Source organism: Oncorhynchus nerka, linkage group LG26 (assembly GCF_034236695.1).
Source record: "Oncorhynchus nerka isolate Pitt River linkage group LG26, Oner_Uvic_2.0, whole genome shotgun sequence".
NCBI lineage: Eukaryota > Metazoa > Chordata > Actinopteri > Salmoniformes > Salmonidae > Oncorhynchus > Oncorhynchus nerka.
The window spans coordinates 45,834,071-45,861,072 of NC_088421.1; the positions used below are offsets into that span (position 1 = coordinate 45,834,071).

Below are 27,002 nucleotides of genomic sequence, written 5' to 3' on the forward strand. Positions count from 1 at the left end.
TTAACCAGATGGTTATCCCACTGAGGTGAAGTCGTTTTAACCAGATGGTTATCCCACTGAGGTGAAGTCATTTTAACCAGATGGTTATCCCACTGAGGTGAAGTCGTTTTAACCAGATGGTTATCCCACTGAGGTGAAATCGTTTTAACCAGATGGTTATCCCACTGAGGTGAAGTCGTTTTAACCAGATGGTTATCCCAGATGGTTATCCCACTGGGTTGAAGTCGTTTTAACCAGATGGTAATCCCACTGAGGTGAAGTCGTTTTAACCAGATGGTTATCCCACTGAGGTGAAGTCGTTTTAACCAGATGGTTATCCCACTGAGGTGAAGTCGTTTTAACCAGATGGTTATCCCACTGAGGTGAAGTCGTTTTAACCAGATGGTTATCCCACCCGAGTTGAAGTCGTTTTAATCAGATGGTTATCCCAGATGGTTATCCCACTGAGGTGAAGTCGTTTTAACCAGATGGTTATCCCACTGAGGTGAAGTCGTTTTAACCAGATGGTTATCCCACTGAGGTGAAGTCGTTTTAACTAGTCTTTCGGTCAGTCCATCATTACCAAGCATCGGCAACATGTCTTATGTGAACGAGAAGCGTAACTGTTTATACTTGTTCCAGATTTCTCACTTCAAGATCCCCCACTATGTGGTGTTTGTGGACAGCTATCCACTGACTGCCTCTGGAAAGGTAGGATGGCTTCATGACAACACTCAACAAATCAGGTTATACAGGTTAATGATATTAATACCAGCACAGACTGTGTTGATCACCACTGTGTTTGTCCTTTCCTAGGTCCAGAAGATCAAACTGAGGGAGGAGATGGAGAAGAAGCTGGGTCTGTGATGGACAGAGGGACCTAGACAGACTGGTTACAAAGGCTCTGTGTCTGTTACAGCAATATATTGCTATATTTCAATAAAACCAAGAGCAAAAATCAAGTCTAAGCTCAATGTTACGGTTCATGAGTGATGTGCAACAACTCTTTCACTACTTATTTTTCAATATCTTGGACTGATGTACAATAGTAAAACTCAGGTTCTTCATTTTAAACATGCCGTAAAGACATCTGAAATAAATAGAACTGTAATAATGTAATAATGCCAGACGTTGGTATGTACAAATGTGTTGCAGAGCATTGCAGAGTTCCAATGCTTAGTTCCAAACCTGTATACATGGGGACAGAGTGACATGGTAGAGGTGGGTGACATCTGTGACGACCCTCCCACTCTGTTTGCCGTATTCTTTCTCTCTGCTCTCGTTTTCCTTATTAGGATGCCGGTGGGCGGAGCCAGGAGAGTCGTCAGCGACGTGGGGCACACCTGGGCCCGGGTGTGTCCCAGGATCATGTTAAAGGAATTAAATTCCTATACGTTTATTTAACCAATTCAATTAAACACTCTGCCCATTCCTAAGAATTTATAAGATACTTATTTACATAAAACGGACAGAGGCCAGTCTCAAAATCAATCAATAGCGTTTATTCTCGAGAGTACTGATCACGGTACAGTTTACAACAGGTTATAAACTAAAAGTGACGTCATAGGTTTTAAACTGTCCCTCCTCCACTCTGATACAATGGCAGTATAGTTCACAAGCCTTCCTCCTCCACTCTGATACAATGGCAGTATAGTTCACAAGCCTTCCTCCTCCACTCTGATACAATGGCAGCATAGTTCACAAGCCTTCCTCCTCCACTCTGATACAACGGCAGTATAGTTCACAAGCCTTCCTCTCCACTCTGATACAACGGCAGTATAGTTCACAAGCCTTCCTCCTCCACTCTGATACAACGGCAGTATAGTTCACAAGCCTTCCTCCTCCACTCTGATACAATGGCAGTATAGTTCACAAGCCTTCCTCCTCCACTCTGATACAATGGCAGTATAGTTCACAAGCCTTCCTCCTCCCACTCACAATCTGATCCCACAATGGCAGTATAGTTCACAAGCCTTCCTCCTCCACTCTGATACAATGGCAGTACAGTTCACAAGCCTTCCTCCTCCACTCTGATACAACGGCAGTATAGTTCAAGCCTTCCTCCTCCACTCTGATACAATGGCAGTATAGTTCACAAGCCTTCCTCCTCCACTCTGATACAATGGCAGTACAGTTCACAAGCCTTCCTCCTCCACTCTGATACAATGGCAGTATAGTTCACAAGCCTTCCTCCTCCACTCTGATACAACGGCAGTATAGTTCACAAGCCTTCCTCCTCCACTCTGATACAACGGCAGTATAGTTCACAAGCCTTCCTCCTCCACTCTGATACAATGGCAGTATAGTTCACAAGCCTTCCTCCTCCACTCTGATACAATGGCAGTATAGTTCACAAGCCTTCCTCCTCCACTCTGATACAATGGCAGTATAGTTCACAAGCCTTCCTCCTCCACTCTGATACAATGGCAGTATAGTTCACAAGCCTTCCTCCTCCACTCTGATACAATGGCAGTATAGTTCACAAGCCTTCCTCCTCCACCACAATCTGCCTTCCTCCTCCACTCTGATACAATGGCCTTCAAGCCTTCCTCCTCCACTCTGATACAATGGCAGTATAGTTCATGGCAAGCCTTCCTCCTCCACTCTGATACAATGGCAGTATAGTTCACAAGCCTTCCTCCTCCACTCTGATACAATGGCAGTATAGTTCACAAGCCTTCCTCCTCCACTCTGATACAATGGCAGGCAGTATAGTTCAAGCCTTCCTCCTCCACTCTGATACAATGGCAGTATAGTTCACAAGCCTTCCTCCTCCACTCTGATACAATAGGCCTTCCTCCTCCACTCTGATACAATGGCAGTATAGTTCACAAGCCTTCCTCCTCCACTCTGATACAATGGCAGTATAGTTCACAAGCCTTCCTCCTCCACTCTGATACAATGGCAGTATAGTTCAACAAGCCTTCCTCCTCCACTCTGATACAATGGCAGTAGTTAGCAGTATAGTTCACAAGCCTTCCTCCTCCACTCTGATACAACGGCAGTAGTTCAAGCCTTCCTCCTCCACTCTGATACAATGGCAGTATAGTTCCTCCAGTACAGTTCCACTCTGATACAATGGCAGTAAGCCTTCCTCCTCCACTCTGATACAATGGCAGTATAGTTCACAAGCCTTCCTCCTCCACTCTGATACAATGGCAGTATAGTTCACAAGCCTTCCTCCTCCACTCTGATACAATGGCAGTATAGTTCACAAGCCTTCCTCCTCCACTCTGATACAATGGCAGTATAGTTCACAAGCCTTCCTCCTCCACTCTGATACAATGGCAGTATAGTTCACAAGCCTTCCTCCTCCACTCTGTTCACAAGCCTTCCTCCTCCACTCTGATACAATGGCAGTATAGTTCACAAGCCTTCCTCCTCCACTCTGATACAATGGCAGTATAGTTCACAAGCCTTCCTCCTCCACTCTGATACAATGGCAGTATAGTTCACAAGCCTTCCTCCTCCACTACAATGATACAATGGCAGTATAGTTCACAAGCCTTCCTCCTCCACTCTGATACAATGGCAGTATAGTTCACAAGCCTTCCTCCTCCACTCTGATACAATGGCAGTATAGTTCACAAGCCTTCCTCCTCCACTCTGATACAATGGCAGTATAGTTCACAAGCCTTCCTCCTCCACTCTGATACAATGGCAGTATAGTTCACAAGCCTTCCTCCTCCACTCTGATACAATGGCAGTATAGTTCACAAGCCTTCCTCCTCCACTCTGATACAATGGCAGTATAGTTCACAAGCCTTCCTCCTCCACTCTGATACAATGGCAGTATAGTTCTGATACAAGCCTTCCTCCTCCACTCTGATACAATGGCAGTATAGTTCACAAGCCTTCCTCCTCCACTCTGATACAATGGCAGTATAGTTCACAAGCCTTCCTCCTCCACTCTGATACAATGGCAGTATAGTTCACAAGCCTTCCTTCCTCCCACTCTGATACAACGGCAGTATAGTTACAAGCCTTCCTCCTCCACTCTGATACAATGGCAGTATAGTTCACAAGCCTTCCTCCTCCACTCTGATACAATGCCTTCCTCCTCCCACTCTGATACAATGGCAGTATAGTTCACAAGCCTTCCTCCTCCACTCTGATACAATGGCAGTACAGTTCACAAGCCTTCCTCCTCCACTCTGATACAATGGCAGTATAGTTCACAAGCCTTCCTCCTCCACTCTGATACAATGGCAGTATAGTTCACAAGCCTTCCTCCTCCACTCTGATACAATGGCAGTATAGTTCACAAGCCTTCCTCCTCCACTCTGATACAATGGCAGTATAGTTCACAAGCCTTCCTCCTCCACTCTGATACAATGGCAGTATAGTTCACAAGCCTTCCCACATCGTCCACCACCGGTTTAGCGGTTTAGATCATTTACGACCAGCCCAAGGTCTCCCTGTGTAGATAAGCATTCTAGCCAGTCTGACGATAACTTCATTCATTTCTACCAAGGAACAGACAGTCTTTGTTCTGATTCTTGATTATAATTGCACACATTATATTCAGTACTAGGATTATAATAAGATTCATACAGTAACATAATAGTATTGTTTAGTCAGTCCTGATTGAAATGTATACATCATTTCCCCATTCATGGAGGAGACTCCATGCAGACACCTTTATAGATGTTGTTTGCTTTGGCACCTTTTCAACACCCAGCATTATCACATGTATGCATGCAAAACACCCACACTACTACTGATTACACACACCATTGTTAATTGTATTCAGTTGACTATATGTTGTAATTCCTACGTGGTCTCCCTTTTGTTAGGAACTTCGAGCCGGTTCGTGACACATCATAGACCATGTGATAAGCAAGCACTCCAAATGATAGTTCTAGAGTTCTGGGAGAGGTGGAACAGTTTTAAGGCCAGTTTCCTGGACACAGATTAAGCCTAGGTCAAGCGGTGAATGTCAGGATAGCGTGCCTTTCTCCGGCAGAAGAACATTACAGGTGGTGTTTTATCCATGTGTGAGATCAAAACGGAACGTTGAAAAACGCAGGTAGTTTTTAAGATCCCGGCTGGACTCTTTAACCTGATTCAGCTAAACATGGCTGAGACTGGAAAGTATAGGCATCTATTGTTTATGTTGAATCGTGTGTTGGTGAAGGACTACAAGCAATGAACAGAAAACATTAGTGGTTCTAAAGAAGACACATAGTCGGCCATTTTACATAGACTATATTAACTCAACCCTTAAAGCAGACACATAGTCCTTAATGAAAACGGATTATATTAACTCAACCCTTAAAGCAGACACATAGTCCTTAATGAAAACAGATTATATTAACTCAACCCTTAAAGCAGACACATAGTCCTTAATGAAAACAGATTATATTAACCCTTAAAGCAGACACATAGTCCTTAATGAAAACAGATTATATTAACCCTTAAAGCAGACACATAGTCCTTAATGAAAACAGATTATATTAACCCTTAAAGCAGACACATAGTCCTTAATGAAAACAGATTATATTAACTCAACCCTTAAAGCAGACACATAGTCCTTAATGAAAACAGATTATTAATGGATTACTCATTAATGGATTACATACATTGTAAGTACACCAACATGACCTTTCCATTCATAACATGTGGATGGATTACTCATTAATGGATGGATTACTCATTAATGGATGGATTACTCATTAATGGATTATATTAATGGATGGATTACTCATTAATGGATTATATTAATGGATGGATTACTCATTAATGGATGGATTACTCATTAATGGATGGATTACTCATTAATGGATGGATTACTCATTAATGGATTATATTAATGGATGGATTACTCATTAATGGATGGATTACTCATTAATGGATGGATTACTCATTAATGGATTATATTAATGGATGGATTACTCATTAATGGATGGATTACTCATTAATGGATGGATTACTCATTAATGGATGGATTACTCATTAATGGATTATATTAATGGATGGATTACTCATTAATGGATGGATTACTCATTAATGGATTATATTCATGGATGGATTACTCATTAATGGATGGATTACTCATTAATGGATGGATTACTCATTAATGGATGGATTACTCATTAATGGATGGATTACTCATTAATGGATTATATTAATGGATGGATTACTCATTAATGGATTATATTAATGGATGGATTACTCATTAATGGATTACTCATTAATGGATGGATTACTCATTAATGGATTATATTAATGGATGGATTACTCATTAATGGATGGATTACTCATTAATGGATGGATTACTCATTAATGGATTATATTAATGGATGGATTACTCATTAATGGATGGATTACTCATTAATGGATGGATTACTCATTAATGGATTATATTAATGGATGGATTACTCATTAATGGATGGATTACTCATTAATGGATTATATTAATGGATGGATTACTCATTAATGGATGGATTACTCATTAATGGATGGATTACTCATTAATGGATTATATTCATGGATGGATTACTCATTAATGGATTATATTAATGGATGGATTACTCATTAATGGATTACTCATTAATGGATGGATTACTCATTAATGGATGGATTATATTAATGGATGGATTACTCATTAATAGATGGATTACTCATTAATGGATGGATTACTCATTAATGGATTACATACATTGTAAGTACACCAACATGACCTTTCCATTCATAACATGTGGAGGGTCAATTGCCACAGTAGATTCTCTGTGGTAAACAAGGAAATGCCTCATTTCATTTGAACAAAATGATTGTAAAATAGTTAAGTGATTCATCTGAAGATATTACCCACCAGAGGACAAAATAGTAAAAAATGAAAATGTTGGCAGCAACTAAATGTCAGTGGTTGTAATTCAGATTCACTGTGCGGATGATCTTTGTGCGTATTGACGGTTTAACAAGAGATCACCTCGGATGTAAACGGTGCTCAATGTGGGTTGCTATTAGCCCAGTCTGTCTAGGTCCCTCTGTCCATCACAGACCCAGCTTCTTCTCCATCTCCTCCCTCAGTTTATTCTTCTGGATCTAGGAAAGGACAAACACAGAGGTGATCAGCACAGTCGTCTGTTCTGGTATAATTACTCTGATTATGAATTTCATGATACAGAACATTGGTCCGCTGCTGATATGAATGAAGACTGAGACAATACGCTGTCATGAAGCCATCCTACCTTTCCAGAGGCAGTCAGTGGATAGCTGTCCACAAACACCACATAGTGGGGGATCTGGAAGTGAGAAATCTGGAACAGTAGAAGCAGATGCCTGTAGCTATAAACACAATATAACATAGTATATAACAGAAGTTCTAAACCTGACAATGATCGAATCACAGGTCATGTCACTTCCTGTCTCTGTGTCACCTGTCCCTTGCAGAAGTCTCTGATCTCCTCTCTGCTACAGTCCTGTCCCTCCTTCAGTCTGATACAGGCACACACCTGTTCCCCCAACCTCTCATCTCTCACGCCAATCACCTGGGGAGAAAGAGAGGTGGACAGGATAGGGAGAGAATATAATCACCTGGGGAGAAAGAGAGGTGGACAGGACAGGGAGAGAATATAATCACCTGGGGAGAAAGAGAGGTGGACAGGACGAGAATATAATCACCTGGGGAGAAAGAGAGGTGGACAGGACAGGGAGAGAATATGAACACCTGGGCCTCCTGTACGTTGGGATGGTTCTCACCTGGGCCTCCTGTACGTTGGGATGGGTGTGGTTCTCACCTGGGCCTCCTGTACGTTGGGATGGTTCTCACCTGGGCCTCCTGTACGTTGGGATGGTTCTCACCTGGGCCTCCTGTACGTTGGGATGGTTCTCACCTGGGCCTCCTGTACGTTGGGATGGTTCTCACCTGGGCCTCCTGTACGTTGGGATGGTTCTCACCTGGGCCTCCCGTTGGGATGGTTCTCACCTGGGCCTCCTGTACGTTGGGATGGTTCTCACCTGGGCCTCCTGTACGTTGGGATGGTTCTCACCTGGGCCTCCTGTACGTTGGGATGGTTCTCACCTGGGCCTCCTGTACGTTGGGATGGTTCTCACCTGGGCCTCCTGTACGTTGGGATGGTTCTCACCTGGGCCTCCTGTACGTTGGGATGGTTCTCACCTGGGCCTCCTGTACGTTGGGATGGTTCTCACTTGGGCCTCCTGTACGTTGGGATGGTTCTCACCTGGGCCTCCTGTACGTTGGGATGGTTCTCACCTGGGCCTCCTGTACGTTGGGATGGTTCTCACCTGGGCCTCCTGTACGTTGGGATGGTTCTCACCTGGGCCTCCTGTACGTTGGGATGGTTCTCACCTGGGCCTCCTGTACGTTGGGATGGTTCTCACCTGGGCCTCCTGTACGTTGGGATGGTTCTCACCTGGGCCTCCTGTACGTTGGGATGGTTCTCACCTGGGCCTCCTGTACGTTGGGATGGGTCTCACCTGGGCCTCCTGTACGTTGGGATGGTTCTCACCTGGGCCTCCTGTACGTTGGGATGGTTCTCACCTGGGCCTCCTGTACGTTGGGATGGTTCTCACCTGGGCCTCCTGTACGTTGGGATGGTTCTCACCTGGGCCTCCTGTACGTTGGGATGGGTGTGGTTCTCACCTGGGCCTCCTGTACGTTGGGATGGTTCTCACCTGGGCCTCCTGTACGTTGGGATGGTTCTCACCTGGGCCTCCTGTACGTTGGGATGGTTCTCACCTGGGCCTCCTGTACGTTGGGATGGTTCTCACCTGGGCCTCCTGTACGTTGGGATGGTTCTCACCTGGGCCTCCTGTACGTTGGGATGGTTCTCACCTGGGCCTCCTGTACGTTGGGATGGTTCTCACCTGGGCCTCCTGTACGTTGGGATGGGTGTGAAGGAACTTCTCTATCTCAGCAGGGTAGATGTTCTCTCCTCCACGTATGATCATGTCCTTTATACGTCCCACTATACGGCAGTACCCAAACCTGTCCAGACTGGCTATGTCACTGTGGAGACATTCACAGTTGATGCTCGTGCTCACTTTTCATCTGTTGCTGTCTGGGTCTCTGTTTGTTACTCTGTGTGTCTTTATCTCTTTCTCTCCATCTCATTTCTTACCCGGTTCTGTACCAGCGGTCTTTGGCGATAGCCTCACTGGTCTTGTCTGGGTCGTCCCAGTACTCCAGCATAACAGAGTAAGCTCTGATCAGCAGCTCTCCTGGATCCCCCAGAGGAACCACCTCTCCAGAGGACACATCCACCACCTTTGCCTGGCCAGGAGAACACAGGTAGGGTTTCATGTGTGTTTTAATGAAGGAGGAATATAAACATTACACATACTGCATGTAGATGAATTAGGACCCTGCCATTAGACACATGACTGTCTCTCTCCTCTCACACACACGCACACACACACACACACACACACGTTTGATACCTCAGTGTGGTTCAGGATACATCCCACTGTCTCGGTCTTCAGTTCCTCGTTGTCTCGCAGGAAACCAAGGAATGTTACAGGGCTGTTCTCTGTGGTCCCATAGCCTATCTGATGTTACCAAGGGAGCGTTGTGTTACCCCATACAGATTATAAAGTATATTATACACACAGACAGAAAAAGATGGGAAGGACTTACTATCATATCATTGACATTCATATCAGTTTTGAGTTTCCTCATGACTTCAGGAGGACAAAGAGACCCACTCATAAACCCTGGAACACAACAACAGAAATCAGAACCACCCTTCCTGGGCACAAATACTATTCTACTGCTTTATACAGCATATTAATCAACCACCACCCTTCACAAATACTATAACTGTATTACCAATAAATTATATTACTATTAAAAGGGGCAATCTGCAGTTGAAAAATAAAACAAATTGACACCCCGCCACTGTTTTGGTAAAAATCTGAGGGATGGGGGCGGAGACATGTAACCACTCTCAAATTCATAGAAAGAGTTATGGATGAAAGGACTGACAATCCACAATATACAAACTATTGTTTTAGGAGCAATCCATAATATACAAATGATTGTTTTAGGAGGGCATCAGACAGAGACCATTTAGTCGCATTTTGCGACCCTTTTGACTTGGCTGTGGATGTAGAAAAACTGCTGGTCACCTCACTCAAAACTTCTTATTGTTTTGGATAAAATCATGATTTGGTCAAGCAGTACACCTAAAGTGAATTGAGTCCTGCCATGAAAGTGTCCATTTGACCGGGGCCAGCTGCTGTGATGAGCCAGCCACGCCCTCTCCTTCCAAATATCTATTTAGTGGAAGAGAAAAATGCTCTCTTTCAAAATGCAGTTGTGGGAAAAACATAAGTTTTGAAAACATGTTGTTAGTTGAAGAGGGGAAGGGTCTCTGCTTTCTAGGGGTATGATCACTATTTCTCAACCCTCAATATTGAGCGACAGGCACTGTTTAAAAAAAACACATTTCTGTTATGTCTTTGAGATGCAGAGAGCTTCGCTAAGCCTCGCCCCAGAATTTTGGGCAACCAATCGCAGCGTTCCAATGCTTGCTACTGTGATTCCTGAAATGCAGAGCCTTTTTCTAAATTATTATTTTGTTACATTGCTGGTTAGCTAGCTCTCAGTCTCATTTAACACCAAACATTGCTAATACTAGCTAGTTAGCTAGCCACTTAATATAACTTGTTTTCTCTAAATGTATGTAAGTTTAAGTTTGTAAATGTTTCTATTGAGTGACAAGATATTGGTGCAACCAAATCATGAACTGGTGCCACCAATTGAAAACCGTAGCGGCGCAAGAGACCCAGACTGAAAACCGTAGCGGAGCAAGAGACCCAGACTGAAAACCGTAGCGGCGCAAGAGACCCAGACTGAAAACCGTAGCGGCGCAAGAGACCCAGACTGAAAACCGTAGCGGCGCCAGAGACAGACTGAAAACCGTAGCGACGCCAGAGACCCCGACTGAAAACCGTAGCGGCGCCAGAGACAGACTGAAAACCGTAGCGGCGCCAGAGACTGAAAACCATAGCGGCGCCAGAGACCCAGACTGAAAACCATAGCGGCGCCAGAGACACCGACTGAAAACCGTAGCGGCGCAAGAGACCCAGACTGAAAACCGTAGCGGCGCCAGAGACAGACTGAAAACCGTAGCGGCGCCAGAGACCCCGACTGAAAACCATAGCGGCGCCAGAGACCCCGACTGAAAACCATAGCGGCGCCAGAGACAGACTGAAAACCGTAGCGGCGCCAGAGACCCCGACTGAAAACCATAGCGGCGCCAGAGACCCAGACTGAAAACCATAGCGGAGCCAGAGACCCAGACTGAAAACCATAGCGGAGCCAGAGACCCAGACTGAAAACCATAGCGGAGCCAGAGACCCAGACTGAAAACCATAGCGGCACCAGAGACCCAGACTGAAAACCATAGCGGAGCCAGAGACCCAGACTGAAAACCATAGCGGAGCCAGAGACCCAGACTGAAAACCATAGCGGAGCCAGAGACCCAGACTGAAAACCATAGCGGCACCAGAGACCCAGACTGAAAACCATAGCGGAGCCAGAGACCCAGACTGAAAACCATAGCGGAGCCAGAGACCCAGACTGAAAACCATAGCGGAGCCAGAGACCCAGACTGAAAACCATAGCGGAGCCAGAGACCCAGACTGAAAACAGGGCTCCAGACTAACGTTTACAATGTTTACAAACATTGGAGTAAAACAGGCTTATATTTTGGTGCGACAGCTGAAGTTAAGCTCAAAAGGTATGTTATAATCTTCATGAATTCTACATGAATTTAATATATAAGTCCAAAAATGGATGTAGAAACTGCAAATTACCCCGTTAAGCTTAAACTTTACCACAGCAATTCAGTTTATTTATTTTTATGTATTTTTATGTATTTTTATGTATTTCCAGCCATCAAACAACAGTCTACACAAACAAACCTCAAATGTCTCACCAGATTCAACTGATGACAGGTCATAGTTGTGTAGGTCAGGCTGTCCAAGCATGTCAATGTACATGGTAGGAGTTCCGTAGAGGAAATTACACCTGAAACAGAGAACATATAGAGGTATTTAGGTATTTAGTGTATTATAGAGGTTCATTCTCAATGTGCTCAGTGGCAGCTATTTATATTATTCTTATTACAACAGACTGACATGAAATATCTCTATTTTAAGTCTCCAGGATGTGTAAGTCACTTAAGGAAGAGGTTCCTAAACTTTAGGAAAGTAAAGTTCCTAAACTTTACTACCTTTCATTCTGAATGGCCTCCAGGTTGGCACGGCTGTCGTACCCAGCAGAGGGGAAGACCAGGGTGATGCCATGCAGTGCCAAACACATCGCTCCTAACACTGAGCCCATGCAGTGGTACAGGGGAACAGGAACACACGCTCTTATAGGCTGAGGGGGAAGCAACAAGAGCAGAGGTTACATGAGAAAAGTAGAGAGAGAAACAGAGAGAGAGAGGGAGAGAGAGGGCGACAGAGAGAGATAGAGAGGGCGACAGAGAGAGAGAGAGGGCGACAGAGAGAGAGAGAGGGCGACAGAGAGAGAGAGGGCGACAGAGAGAGAGAGAGGGCGACAGAGAGAGAGAGGGCGACAGAGAGAGAGAGAGGGCGACAGAGAGAGAGAGAGAGGGCGACAGAGAGAGAGAGAGGGCGACAGAGAGAGAGAGGGCGACAGAGAGAGAGAGAGAGAGGGCGACAGAGAGAGGGAGAGAGAGGGCGACAGAGAGAGATAGAGAGGGCGACAGAGAGAGAGAGAGGGCGACAGAGGGCGAGAGAGAGAGGGCGACAGAGAGAGAGAGAGGGCGACAGAGAGAGAGAGAGAGGGCGACAGAGAGAGAGAGAGAGGGCGACAGAGAGAGAGAGAGAGGGCGACAGAGAGAGAGAGAGAGGGCGACAGAGAGAGAGAGAGGGCGACAGAGAGAGGGCGACAGAGAGAGAGAGAGAGGGCGACAGAGAGAGGGCGACAGAGAGGGCGACAGAGAGAGAGAGGGAGACAGAGAGAGGGCGACAGAGAGAGGGCGACAGAGAGACAGAGAGGGCGACAGAGAGAGAGAGGGCGACAGAGAGAGAGAGAGGGCGACAGAGAGAGAGAGAGGGCCACAGAGAGAGAGAGAGAGGGCCACAGAGAGAGAGAGAGAGGGCCACAGAGAGAGAGAGAGGGCCACAGAGAGAGAGAGCCACAGAGAGAGAGAGAGCCACAGAGAGAGAGTGGGCCAGAGAGAGAGAGGGCCACAGAGAGAGAGAGAGGGCCACAGAGAGAGAGAGAGGGCCACAGAGAGAGAGAGAGCGCCACAGAGAGAGAGAGAGAGAGGGCCACAGAGGGAGAGAGCGCCACAGAGAGAGAGGGCCACAGAGAGAGAGATGATAATAGTCTCATGTCTCCACTGACCTTCCAGTTGAATCCCAGACGAAGACCCACAAAATAGGCGTTGTTGACGATGTTGTGGTGGGAGAGGGTGGCACCTTTAGGATTTCCTGTTGTTCCCTAGAGAACAGTAGATATCAGACAGACTAATACTGTTGGAAGGGGGGGGGGGATTCCGTTAGCGGAACGTGTGTCCTAGACAGGGTAATCTGTGTCCTAGACAGGGTAATCTGTGTCCTAGACAGGGTAATCTATGTCCTAGACAGGGTAATCTGTGTCCTAGACAGGGTAATCTGTGTCCTAGACAGGGTAATCTGTGTCCTAGACAGGGTAATCTATGTCCTAGACAGGGTAATCTGTGTCCTAGACAGGGTAATCTGTGTCCAGGAAATCAGCCGTAAAGAATTCTTCTTCTTCTTCTTTCAACAGGAGACCTACGGATGTGAACTGTATGTTGATGGGGTCGTCGAAGGACAGTTTGGTCTGCAGGTCCTGCAGCTCCTGGTGGTGCTGTCTGCTTCCAGCCTGCATCACATCCTCTACATGTACAGTCCCTGTCTGTCTGCTGTCTGTCACAATCACCATACGCAGGTCTGGTAGTCTGGCAGGAGGAACACAGTAGGTTAACATTACAGTAACATTACAGTAACACAATGACCATTACATTACAGTAACACAATGACCGTTACATTACAGTAACACAATGACCGTTACATTACAGTAACACAATGACCGTTACATTACAGTAACACAATGACCGTTACATTACAGTAACACAATGACCGTTACATTACAGTAACACAATGACCGTTACATTACAGTAACACAATGACCGTTACATGACAGTAACACAATGACCATTACATTACAGTAACACAATTACCATTACATTACAGTAACACAATGACCGTTACATTACAGTAACACAATGACCATTACATTACAGTAACATTACAGTAACACAATGACCATTACATTGCAGTAACATTACAGTAACACAATGACCGTTACATTACAGTAACACAATTACCATTACATTACAGTAACACAATGACCGTTACATTACAGTAACATTACAGTAACACAATAACCGTTACATTACAGTAACACAATGACCATTACATTACAGTAACATTACAGTAACACAATGACAGTTACAGGAACACAATGACCGTTACATTACAGTAACACAATGACCGTTACAGGAACACAATGACCGTTACATTACAGTAACACAATGACCGTTACAGGAACACAATGACCGTTACATTACAGTAACACAATGACCATTACAGTAACACTGTCAGTAATATTACAGTAACACAATGACCGTTACATTACAGTAACACAATGACCGTTACATTACAGTAACACAATGACCGTTACATTACAGTAACACAATGACCGTTACATTACAGTAACACAATGACCGTTACAGGAACACAATGACCATTACATTACAGTAACACTGTCAGTAATATTACAGTAACACAATGACCATTACATTACAGTCACACAATGACCGTTACATTACGGTAACATTACAGTCACACAATGACCGTTACATTACGGTAACATTACAGCAACACAATGATAGTAACATTACAGTAACAGCCTTCATTAGGTCCTCTACTGTCCCTGTCTGTCACCATCACCATACACAGATACTGAGGTTCCATTTACAGGTAAATAGACATCCACCGGTGGTAATATTTCTTATTCAGAGTCGATCCAGCAGAGTTGCTGTGTTCCCTTCTACTGTGTTTCACATTAGCCAATAATTCTAATACACCATTTCTGATATACAGTATCACATGCCTTACTTTTATGTCCGTGCATCAGTAAAAGCAGGAAGTGGATCACCTATGCCTCTACTTCCTTTCCTTTCAATTAGGCTGGTTTGGATTTGTCCCTGACCAAAATGGCTGCCATTATCATACCATTCAGGAACTTTGAGGGTTTATGACATAGCCCTTCTAGTAATTTAATGGGATCTGTACTATGGCTATAAATATGTTAGCCACAGACCACATATCTGTTCAGGGTTCTATATCTATAATGTTAGCTATCCTGCTAGGTACTTGTTTACTTCATGGTGCAGTAGTACAATATGTCTGTTGACTCAGTCATGATGCAGTAATACAATATGTCTGTTGACTCAGTCATGATGCAGTAATACAATATGTCTGTTGACTCAGTCATGGTCCAGTAGTACAATATGTCTGTTGACTCAGTCATGATGCAGTAATACAATGTGTCTGTTGACTCAGTCATGATGCAGTAATACAATATGTCTGTTGACGCAGTCATGATGCAGTAATACAATATGTCTGTTGACGCAGTCATGATGCAGTAATACAATGTGTCTGTTGACTCAGTCATGATGCAGTAATACAATGTGTCTTTTGACAGTCATGATGCAGTAATACAATGTGTCTGTTGACTCAGTCATGATGCAGTAATACAATGTGTCTGTTGACTCAGTCATGATGCAGTAGTACAATATTAACATACCTGGAGCTCCTAAAGACCCCTGACTCTGCTGTGGCTATAAATATGTTAGCCACAGACCACATATACAGTGCCTTGCGAAAGTATTCGGCCCCCTTGAACTTTGCGACCTTTTGCCACATTTCAGGCTTCAAACATAAAGATATAAAAGTGTAATTTTTTGTGAAGAATCAACAACAAGTGGGACACAATCATGAAGTGGAACGACATTTATTGGATATTTCAAACTTTTTTAACAAATCAAAAACTGAAAAATTGGGCGTGCAAAATTATTCAGCCCCCTTAAGTTAATACTTTGTAGCGCCACCTTTTGCTGCGATTACAGCTGTAAGTCGCTTGGGGTATGTCTCTATCAGTTTTGCACATCGAGAGACTGAATTTTTTTCCCATTCCTCCTTGCAAAACAGCTCGAGCTCAGTGAGGTTGGATGGAGAGCATTTGTGAACAGCAGTTTTCAGTTCTTTCCACAGATTCTCGATTGGATTCAGGTCTGGACTTTGACTTGGCCATTCTAACACCTGGATATGTTTATTTTTGGACCATTCCATTGTAGATTTTGCTTTATGTTTTGGATCATTGTCTTGTTAGAAGACAAATCTCCTTCCCAGTCTCAGGTCTTTTGCAGACTCCATCAGGTTTTCTTCCAGAATGGTCCTGTATTTGGCTCCATCCATCTTCCCATCAATTTTAACCATCTTCCCTGTCCCTGATGAAGAAAAGCAGGCCCAAACCATGATGCTGCCACCACCATGTTTGACAGTGGGGATGGTGTGTTCAGGGTGATGAGCTGTGTTGCTTTTACGCCAAACATAACGTTTTGCATTGTTGCCAAAAAGTTACATTTTGGTTTCATCTGACCAGAGCACCTTCTTCCACACATTTGGTGTGTCTCCCAGGTGGCTTGTGGCAAACTTTAAACAACACTTTTTATGGATATCTTTAAGAAATGGCTTTCTTCTTGCCACTCTTCCATAAAGGCCAGATTTGTGCAATATACGACTGATTGTTTTCCTATGGACAGAGTCTCCCACCTCAGCTGTAGATCTCTGCAGTTCATCCAGAGTGATCATGGGCCTCTTGGCTGCATCTCTGATCAGTCTTCTCCTTGTATGAGCTGAAAGTTTAGAGGGACGGCCAGGTCTTGGTAGATTTGCAGTGGTCTGATACTCCTTCCATTTCAATATTATTGCTTGCACAGTGCTCCTTGGGATGTTTAAAGCTTGGGAAATATTTTTGTATCCAAATCCGGCTTTAAACTTCTTCACAACAGTATCTCGGACCTGCCTGTTGTGTTCCTTGTTCTTCATGATGCTCTCTGCGCTTTTAACGGACCTCTGAGACTATCACAGTGCAGGTGCATTTATACGGAGACTTGATTACACACAGGTGGATTGTATTTATCATCATTAGTCATTTAGGTCAACATTGGATCATTCAGAGATCCTCACTGAACTTCTGGAGAAGGTTTGCTGCACTGAAAGTAAAGGGGCTGAATAATTTTGCACGCCCAATTTTTCAGTTTTTGATTTGTTAAAAAAGTTTGAAATATCCAATAAATGTCGTTCCACTTCATGATTGTGTCCCACTTGTTGATTCTTCACAAAAAAATACAGTTTTATATCTTTATGTTTGAAGCCTGAAATGTGGCAAAAGGTCGCAAAGTTCAAGGGGGCCGAATACTTTCGCAAGGCACTGTATGTTCAGGGTTCTATATCTATGATGTTAGCTATCCTGCTAGGTACTTGTTTACTTCATGGTGCAGTAGTACAATATGTCTGTTGACGCAGTCATGATGCAGTAATACAATATGTCTGTTGACTCAGTCATGGTCCAGTAATACAATATGTCTGTTGACTCAGTCATGGTACAGTAATACAATGTGTCTGTTGACTCAGTCATGGTCCAGTAATACAATGTGTCTGTTGACTCAGTCATGATGCAGTAGTACAATATGTCTGTTGACTCAGTCATGGTGCAGTAATACAATATGTCTGTTGACTCAGTCATGGTGCAGTAATACAATATGTCTGTTGACTCAGTCATGATGCAGTAATACAATATGTCTGTTGACTCAGTCATGGTGCAGTAATACAATATGTCTGTTGACTCAGTCATGGTCCAGTAATACAATATGTCTGTTGACTCAGTCATGGTACAGTAATACAATATGTCTGTTGACTCAGTCATGGTCCAATAGTACAATATTAACATACCTGGAGCTCCTAAAGACCCCTGACTCTGCTGTGTCCATCTCTGGGCAGATCTGTCTCAGCATGTCACAGAACCTCTGGGTCTTAAACTGGGTGGGACACACCACAGCTTTACACTGCACCTACAGAGACAGAGATAACAGAACCTCTGGGTCTTAAACTGGGTGGGACACACCACAGCTTTACACTGCACCTACAGAGACAGAGATAACAGAACCTCTGGGTCTTAAACTGGGTGGGACACACCACTGCACCTACAGAGACGGAGATAACAGAACCTCTGGGTCTTAAACTGGGAAGGACACAGACAGCACCAGGGTCAGGATCAGTTCAGCTATTCATTCAGTCAATCCAGGAAGTGTAAAACATGGTTCTGGATAAGAACAAACCTTCCCCAGGGTGAACTCTAGCTCCTTCAGCTGATAGGCTGGGTTTATCGACACCTGTAGAGATTAGAACAATACTTTAATATTAGGACCAATAGATCCTAACAGATAATACATGTTCATTTTAGAATCTAATATAATAGCTCATCTTCACCAGTATGATGCCAGCCTTGGCTGTGGCGAACTGAAACAGGATCCAGTGGTATGTGTTGGGCCCCCAGACTCCTAGTCTGTCCCCTCTCTTCAGACCCAGGGCCAGGAGACCTGCAGCGGCCTGGTCAACCTGGGGAGGAGGGAGACCATGACCCAGGAAGTAATATACAGGATGATATCTATAAATAGTTTCCCAACAATATACTGACACATAATAGTTATGTTACTATTTGGTAAACCACCAATCAGATGCAGTGACACATAATAGTTATGTTACTATTTGGTTAACCACCAATCAGATGCAGTGACACATAATAGTTATGTTACTATTTGGTAAACCACCAATCAGATGCACTGACAGATAGTCCTGCTGAATGTGCTTTGAGTGGGAACAGAGGTAATGGCCTAACAATGATCTCTAGATATGATGAAATAGATTAGAAGAGAGGGTGGATGAAAGACCTACGTCCTCCTGAAACTGGGAGAAGGTCTTACGGACTCCATCCTGCACGAACACCAGGGCCTCCCTGTGGGGCCAGCGGTCAGCTGCCGCCTGCAAACTCTGACCCACCGTCTGACCCAGCAGGGACACTGAGGAGGCCCCATGGACGTAGCTGAAGCTCTGCCCTGGGACCAGGGGGGGACTGTCCACATGGATGGATCTGTTGAGGGACAGACATGAACAGTAGACAGAGTAGACCTGGGTCAAATACATGAGGGAAATAGTTGGAAGCTGTTTTTAGGTGCACTTGATAACACTTTGGAATTTGGACATAGAGGACTATTTAATTGGTTCCATTGTACCACGCAAACTACAGTAAACACAACCAAGTATTTGACAAAAAATTTGACCAAAGTCTGATACAGAGAGAGATAAAGAGGGAGTAAACACAGAGAGATGGGTTGGAACAGAGAGACATGGATTGGAACAGAGAGACATGGGTTGGAACACAGAGACATGGGTTGGAACAGAGAGAGAAGGGTTGGAACAGAGATAGAAGGGTTGGTACACAGAGACATGGGTTGGAACAGAGAGACATGGGTTGGAACAGAGAGACATGGGTTGGAACAGAGAGACATGGGTTGGAACAGAGAGATGGGTTGGAACAGAGAGATGGGTTGGAACAGAGAGACATGGGTTGGAACAGAGAGACATGGGTTGGAACAGAGAGAGAAGGGTTGGAACAGAGAGAGAAGGGTTGGAACAGAGAGACATGGGTTGGAACAGAGAGACATGGGTTGGAACAGAGAGAGAAGGGTTGGAACAGAGAGAGAAGGGTTGGAACAGAGAGAGAAGGGTTGGAACAGAGAGACATGGGTTGGAACAGAGAGACATGGGTTGGAACAGAGAGACATGGGTTGGAACAGAGAGACATGGGTTGGAACAGAGAGAGAAGGGTTGGAACAGAGAGAGAAGGGTTGGAACAGAGAGAGAAGGGTTGGAACAGAGAGACATGGGTTGGAACAGAGAGAGAAGGGTTGGAACAGAGAGAGAAGGGTTGGAACAGAGAGAGAAGGGTTGGAACAGAGAGACATGGGTTGGAACAGAGAGAGAAGGGTTGGAACAGAGAGAGAAAGGTTGGAACAGAGAGAGAAGGGTTGGAACAGAGAGACATGGGTTGGACAAGAGAGAGGGAGCAGATATTTACATTTGAGTCATTTAGCAGACACTCTTATCCAGAGAGGCCCACAGGAGCAATTAGGGTTAAATGCCTTGCTCAAGAGCAAGTCGGCTCTGGGATTCAAACCAGAGACCTTTTGCTTACTGGCCCATTGCTCTTAACCACTAGACTACCTGCTGCCCAGACACAGAGGGATGGGTTGGTACACAAAGAGGGAGAAGAAACAAAGGGATCGGTTTGGTTTACAGACTGTAGAGTTGACTGTGAGGGTGTTCTTTATCCATGACAGTAATCTATTTTGAAACAGAAGAAGGTTCTGGATGGAATCCCCCTTCATCTCAGACCCAACCTCCTGTTGTGTTCCCGGACTGTGGTTTCATAGTGGACCCCTCTCCACTGTTCTCTCCCCTCTCCACTGTTCTCTCCCCTCTCCACTGTTCTCTTGGCATCCGTTGGGGAAACAGCACAGATACGGCCCACCTCACTCACTATTCTCCCATCAGGTCACAGGACACAAAGTCTTTCAGAGGGGAAACCAGAGATGACGGATACGTGACAAACATGTTCAGTGCCAAGACAACCACGCTGAGCCCCGTTCCTTACAGCCAAGACAACCACGCTGAGCCCCGTTCCTTACAGCCAAGACAACCACGCTGAGCCCCGTTCCTTACAGCCAAGACAACCACGCCGAGCCCCGTTCCTTACAGCCAAGACAACCACGCTGAGCCTCATTCCTTACAGCCAAGACAACCACACTGAGCCCCGTTCCTTACGGCCAAGACAGCCACGCTGAACCCCGTTCCTTACAGCCAAGACAACAACGCTGAGCCCAGTTCCTTACAGCCAAGACAACCACGCTGAGCCCCGTTCCTTACAGCCAAGACAACCACGCCGAGCCCCGTTCCTTATAGCCAAGACAACCACGCCGAGCCCCGTTCCTTACAGCCAAGACAACCACGCTGAGCCTCGTTCCTTACAGCCAAGACAACCACGCTGAGCCCCGTTCCTTACGGCCAAGACAGCCACGCTGAACCCCGTTCCTTACGGCCAAGACAGCCACGCTGAGCCCCGTTCCTTACGGCAAAGACAACCACGCTGAGCCCCGTTCCTTACGGCCAAGACAACCACGCTGAGCCCCGTTCCTTACGGCCAAGACAACCACGCTGAGCCCCGTTCCTTACGGCCAAGACAACCACGCCGAGCCCCGTTCCTTACAGCCAAGACAACCACGCTGAGCCCCGTTCCTTACGGCCAAGACAACCACGCTGAGCCAAGACAACCACGCTGAGCCCTGTTCCTTACAGCCAAGACAACCACGCCGAGCCCTGTTCCTTGTGGCCAAGACAACCACGCTGAGCCAAGACAACCACGCTGAGCCCCGTTCCTTACGGCCAAGACAACCATGCTGAGGCAAGACAACCACGCTGAGCCCCGTTCCTTACGGCCAAGACAACCACGCTGAACCCCGTTCCTTACGGCCAAGACAACCACGCTGTGCCCCGTTCCTTACAGCCAAGACAACCACGCCGAGCCCCGTTCCTTACAGCCAAGACAACCACGCTGAGCCCCGTTCCTTACGGCCAAGACAACCACGCTGAGCCCCGTTCCTTACAGCCAAGACAACCACGCTGAGCCAAGACAACCACGCTGAGCCCCGTTCCTTACAGCCAAGACAACCACGCTGAGCCCCGTTCCTTACAGCTAAGACAACCACGCTGAGCCCCGTTCCTTACAGCCAAGACAACCACACTGAGCCCCGTTCCTTACGGCCAAGACAACCACGCTGAGCCCCGTTCCTTACGGCCAAGACAACCACGCTGAGCCCCGTTCCTTACGGCCAAGACAACCACGCTGAGCCCCGTTCCTTACGGCCAAGACAACCACGCTGAGCCCCGTTCCTTACGGCCAAGACAACCACGCAGAGGCAAGACAACCACGCTGAGCCCCTTTCCTTACGGCCAAGACAACCACGCTGAGCCCCGTTCCTTACGGCCAAGACAACCACGCTGAGCCCCGTTCCTTACGGCCAAGACAACCACGCTGAGCCCCGTTCCTTACGGCCAAGACAACCACGCTGAGCCCCGTTCCTTACAGCCAAGACAACCACGCCCTGTTGCCAAGACACCTGAGCCCGCTACAGCCAAGACAACCACGCTGAGCCCCGTTCCTTACAGCCAAGACAACCACGCTGAGCCAAGACAACCACGCTGAGCCCCGTTCCTTACGGCCAAGACAACCACGCTGAACCCCGTTCCTTACGGCCAAGACAACCACGCTGAGCCAAGACCCGTGAGCCCGTTTACGGCCAAGACAACCACAGCCAAGACAACCACGCCGAGCCCCGTTCCTTACAGCCAAGACAACCACGCTGAGCCCCGTTCCTTACGGCCAAGACAACCACGCTGAGCCCCGTTCCTTACAGCCAAGACAACCACGAGCCCTGTTCCTTGTGGCCAAGACAACCACGCTGAGCCAAGACAACCACGCTGAGCCCCGTTCCTTACGGCCAAGACAACCACGCTGAGCCCCGAGGCCAAGACAACCACGCTGAGCCCCGTTCCTTACAGCCAAGACAACCACGCACTGAGACCCACGCTGAGCCCGTTCCTTACGGCCAAGACAACCACGGCCAAGAGCCCCGTTCCTTACGGCCAAGACAACCACGCTGAGCCCCGTTCCTTACGGCCAAGACAACCACGCTGAGCCCCGTTCCTTACGGCCAAGACAACCACGCAGAGGCAAGACAACCACGCTGAGCCCCTTTCCTTACGGCCAAGACAACCACGCTGAGCCCCGTTCCTTACGGCCAAGACAACCACGCTGAGCCCCGTTCCTTACGGCCAAGACAACCACGCCGAGCCCTGTTCCTTACAGCCAAGACAACCACGCTGAACCCTGTTCCTTACAGCCAGGACAACCACGCTGAGCCCCGTTCCTTACAGCCAAAACAACCACGTTGAACCCCGTTTCTTACAGCCAAAACAACCACGTTGAGCCCCGTTCCTTACAGCCAAGTCAACCACGCTGAGCCCCGTTCCTTACGGCCAAAACAACCACGCCGAGCCCCGTTCCTTACGGCCAAGACAACCACGCCGAGCCTCGTTCCTTACGGCCAAAACAACCACGCCGAGCCCCGTTCCTTACGGCCAAGACAACCACGCCGAGCCCTGTTCCTTACAGCCAAGACAACCACGCTGAACCCTGTTCCTTACAGCCAGGACAACCACGCTGAGCCCCGTTCCTTACAGCCAGGACAACCACGCTGAGCCTCGTTCCTTACGGCCAAGACAACCACGCTGAGCCCCGTTCCTTACGGCCAGGACAACCACGCTGGACCCCGTTCCTTACAGCCAAGACAACCACGCTGAGCCCCGTTCCTTACGGACAAGACAAGCACGCTGAGCCCCGTTCCTTACAGCCAGGACAACCACGCTGAGCCCCGTTCCTTACGGCCAGGACAACCACGCTGAGCCCCGTTCCTTACAGCCAAGACAACCACGCTGAGCCTCGTTCCTTACAGCCAAGACAAAGCAGAAACTGGGCTGGACAATCCAAGTAAAAACATATTTTAAAAACCTGTTTCTCAAAAGGATTGTTTCTATAGTATGCAGTGACTTGAGCATGGCTCAGCAGGCATTGAAATACATTACCCTCAGTCTGAATACTAGTCAAGACACAGGCCATCAGGTCCATACTCTACAGTTGACGGATCATAGCAACTGTAATTGACTACATTGAAATGGGATTGACCCCAACTAGTGGTGTGCTCTATAGGTCTGAATGACAAAATGTCATCTACAATCTATGTCAAAGGTCAGAGGTGGGCTTTAGAAAGGAAACACAACTTGCAAAATGACAGAAATAATCCAGCTAGTCTGTTTATGTCTGACAATGTGAAGAGAGCTGACCTACCTACAGCACCAGGTTGGGTTCCCAGGTGTCCATGTCTTCTGTAGTGAGGAGACCACCTGTACAGGTTGTAACACAGTCCTTCTAGAGAACACACTGAGCTGTCTGAGGGGAGTTGCCCTGGACCTCAGTAGAGAGGAGCTGATCCACACCGCTGACATGGCCTCAGTCAGCTCTGAAAATAACACCTGATTTATTATGTTCTGAACCCATTTAGACCCTTGTTAAAAATGTTGGCTTAACATCTTCCTAGAAGTCAGAAAAACATGAGAAGGGACATGTACAAATGCAGATTTTGGGCATTCTAGAAAGTCTTTATTCATATAATACAAATTATTTAATTTTTCCATGTGGTTTCTAGAGGCACTTATTAATGTAACATGGTTTTTGAAATTCAATATTGGTGCACAATTCCTATGTAAAATATCAAAGGAAAGCAAAAGGCACTCTATTTGTGAAATGACCCATCTAGAAAGTCGATGACCATTGAAATGCATGGGGTTTTAAGCTAATATTGGTTGCAGTACAACAAGTATGAATAGTATCAAACAGGAACCTGCACATTCTAAAGTTGGATAACTTATGTGCTTTCAGCATGCACATGACAAATACGTGTCAGATTTCCCGCAAACACATTAATAAGAAGTATGTCGAATTTCTAAAGCAGTTATTTCTTTCAGCAAGCGCATCTATCTAAAATCATTTCGCGGCTGTATAGCAAACTCAATGCAACACATTTACTGTTAACATTTACTTCTGAATAACACGTCATTACAAAATAGATTATTCGCACTTTTTCTTATTTTGCCTTGGTAACTGGGTAGGCTATCGCTAGGTCGTTACACAGAACTTCCATGCTGGTTTGAAAACTCATATCCTTACAGTAAATGACAAAATGTGCTCTAACTTCAGAAAACTTTTCTCCGATCTTTTCAAGTATAACATAAGTTTCCCTACCAGAAAACACGCGATACCGTAAAGTGTTGTGTATTCGCGCACAGAAATTCAGGAGGAAACTGAAGAACGGATGGCTGAACAATGTTTAGGCTTGACCGCGTTTTGGAAGTGTCCGCTCACTTGCCCGCAGTGACTTTCCTGATACAACCTGTTACGAAACACGACGTGCGCAATCTGCTTGCGCATGTCCTGATTGCGCACATCCAACATAAATCCCCAGCTGTCAAGGCGGGTAAATTAAAATGTCTTATTTTCTGGCTAGGTAGCAAGCTATTTTCTTCTTTGGAATACGTTTTTGGAAGCTATTGTCCAAATCACTGTTATTAAGAGTTTTCTACAACTCTAACTTTGTAGTCTGATGTTTATTTACAGAAATCGATTACGCTCAAATGTATTTATAAAGCCCTTCTTACATCAGCTGATACCTCAAAGTGCTGTACAGAAACCCAGCCTAAAATCCCAAACAGCGAGCAATGCAGGTGTAGAAGCACCTAAGCTACGCTAAATTGCAAGCTATTTTTAAGTTAGCTCGATTCTTCTGTATAGAGACATAGCTAGCTGGCATAATCATTAGACAAGGAATCCTTCAACTGCTAAGACGTCTAACTGGGAGTGGGGACAGACAATTATAAATGGTTTTAGACGGGGCTTTACTTTAATCAAAGTACAGTACAGATTCAAAGAATGCAGGCAATGCAAAAGCTAAACAAATTATTTTATACTTCAGCCGTGCTTCTACAAAAACTACAGATATAACTGGGTGATCAATAAATCCTGGGATTTATGTCAGTTGCTAGGGGTACTCGTAGGGGTACCTACGAGCGTCATTCTGCTTCACAATGCCCTGGGGTACGTAAAGTAGTGATTTTACGTCATGCTGTAACACATACATACATACACTCACGTTGTTTGCCACTTTTGTATGAATTGTTTTTAATAAAATATATTTGTATGTCATGGTCATGTATTCATTATCTTTAACTGGTTAAATGTTTGTAGTTTGCATGTTTCAGCAATGATTAACAGGGTTAAAAAGTCGTAAATCTCTGCTTGATTTTGCTTTCGGTTTATTTGCCTTTTTTATACAATTCTATGTTTCCACGGAAGAAAGCAATAATTAACACAATTACTATAAAGAAATGGACACGACCTGCTATTAAATGGAAATTGCTCTCCGTGAATATAAATGCTGGGAAGTGCTCACCTGAATCCATTCGGCTATGGGTTTCAGATCCCCACCATACCAATACAAGTCAGACCAACTTTTAAAGGTTTTATTTACAACCTCTGGTGTATAACATGTTGGGAATAGTGGTATAGGAGAGGGTGTATAACATGTTGGGAATAGTGGTATAGGAGAGGCTGCCATGAAATATAACCTCTAACCCCTAACTTGAGTGGAGTTTTCACCAATGCCGAGAGGCCTATCTTCGTGCCTGCCTCCACTGAGTGAGAACGGCTGCAATCTGTACCACGGGGCTCCCTGCACCACGTCCTTCCCGGATACAGTCGTGGTCGGCAGTGAGGTGCACAGCTGCAGCTTTCTGTCCTTCATTACTGGGAAACGCCTAGATTCTACATCCATCTCATTAGATCAGAACAGGATGGACCATACAAAAGATATAACTGTTTTGCTGCATATCACACATTATTTTTATATACAAAAGATATAGCTGTTTTGCTGCATACCACACATTATTTTTCTACTCATATGATATGGATCATTATCAGGTTAATTGATTTATAAGCTTCTGTAAAAAACAAACAATAACACCATGGTTGCAATAACACTTTAAACAAGTAGTTTGTAAATGTGTTTGTTTAGGGTCAACACTGGTAAGTTAACCAACCTTATGTACATTAGAGTCTGTCCCCGAGGAGGTTGTTCTGAATGACTGGTCGGGTCATAGCATTTTCCAATCAGCTTCAGGCAACTTTGACGTAAGGCTTG

General features: G+C 45.6%; 2 protein-coding genes across 4 annotated transcripts in view; one reads left to right on the forward strand and one right to left on the reverse strand.

The window, feature by feature from the left end:
- LOC115116770 (medium-chain acyl-CoA ligase ACSF2, mitochondrial-like) overlaps window positions 1-941 on the forward strand; it is a 40,004-nt gene extending 39,063 nt beyond the window's left edge. For all 3 annotated transcript variants that reach the window (XM_065010812.1, XM_065010813.1, XM_065010814.1), the window contains exons 16-17: window positions 622-690; window positions 796-941. In XM_065010812.1, the coding sequence (XP_064866884.1) occupies window positions 622-690; window positions 796-846 (120 nt within the window). In that variant the 3' untranslated portion in view covers window positions 847-941. The remainder of the gene's footprint in view (window positions 1-621; window positions 691-795) is intronic.
- Window positions 942-6,380: 5,439 nt separating this feature from the next.
- On the reverse strand, window positions 6,381-25,197 carry LOC135559551 (medium-chain acyl-CoA ligase ACSF2, mitochondrial-like). The gene is made up of 17 exons (XM_065010833.1): window positions 25,052-25,197; window positions 24,098-24,269; window positions 19,030-19,225; window positions 18,565-18,693; window positions 18,414-18,467; window positions 18,028-18,146; window positions 13,742-13,904; window positions 13,328-13,423; window positions 12,183-12,331; window positions 11,886-11,977; window positions 9,581-9,657; window positions 9,385-9,492; window positions 9,066-9,217; window positions 8,812-8,953; window positions 7,362-7,472; window positions 7,173-7,241; window positions 6,381-7,026 (listed from the first exon to the last, which is right to left on the reverse strand). Exons 2-17 carry the CDS (start codon window positions 24,253-24,255, stop codon window positions 6,976-6,978), a joined length of 1,866 nt encoding a protein of 621 aa, XP_064866905.1. The 5' UTR covers window positions 24,256-24,269; window positions 25,052-25,197; the 3' UTR covers window positions 6,381-6,975.
- Window positions 25,198-27,002: the final 1,805 nt, after the last annotated feature.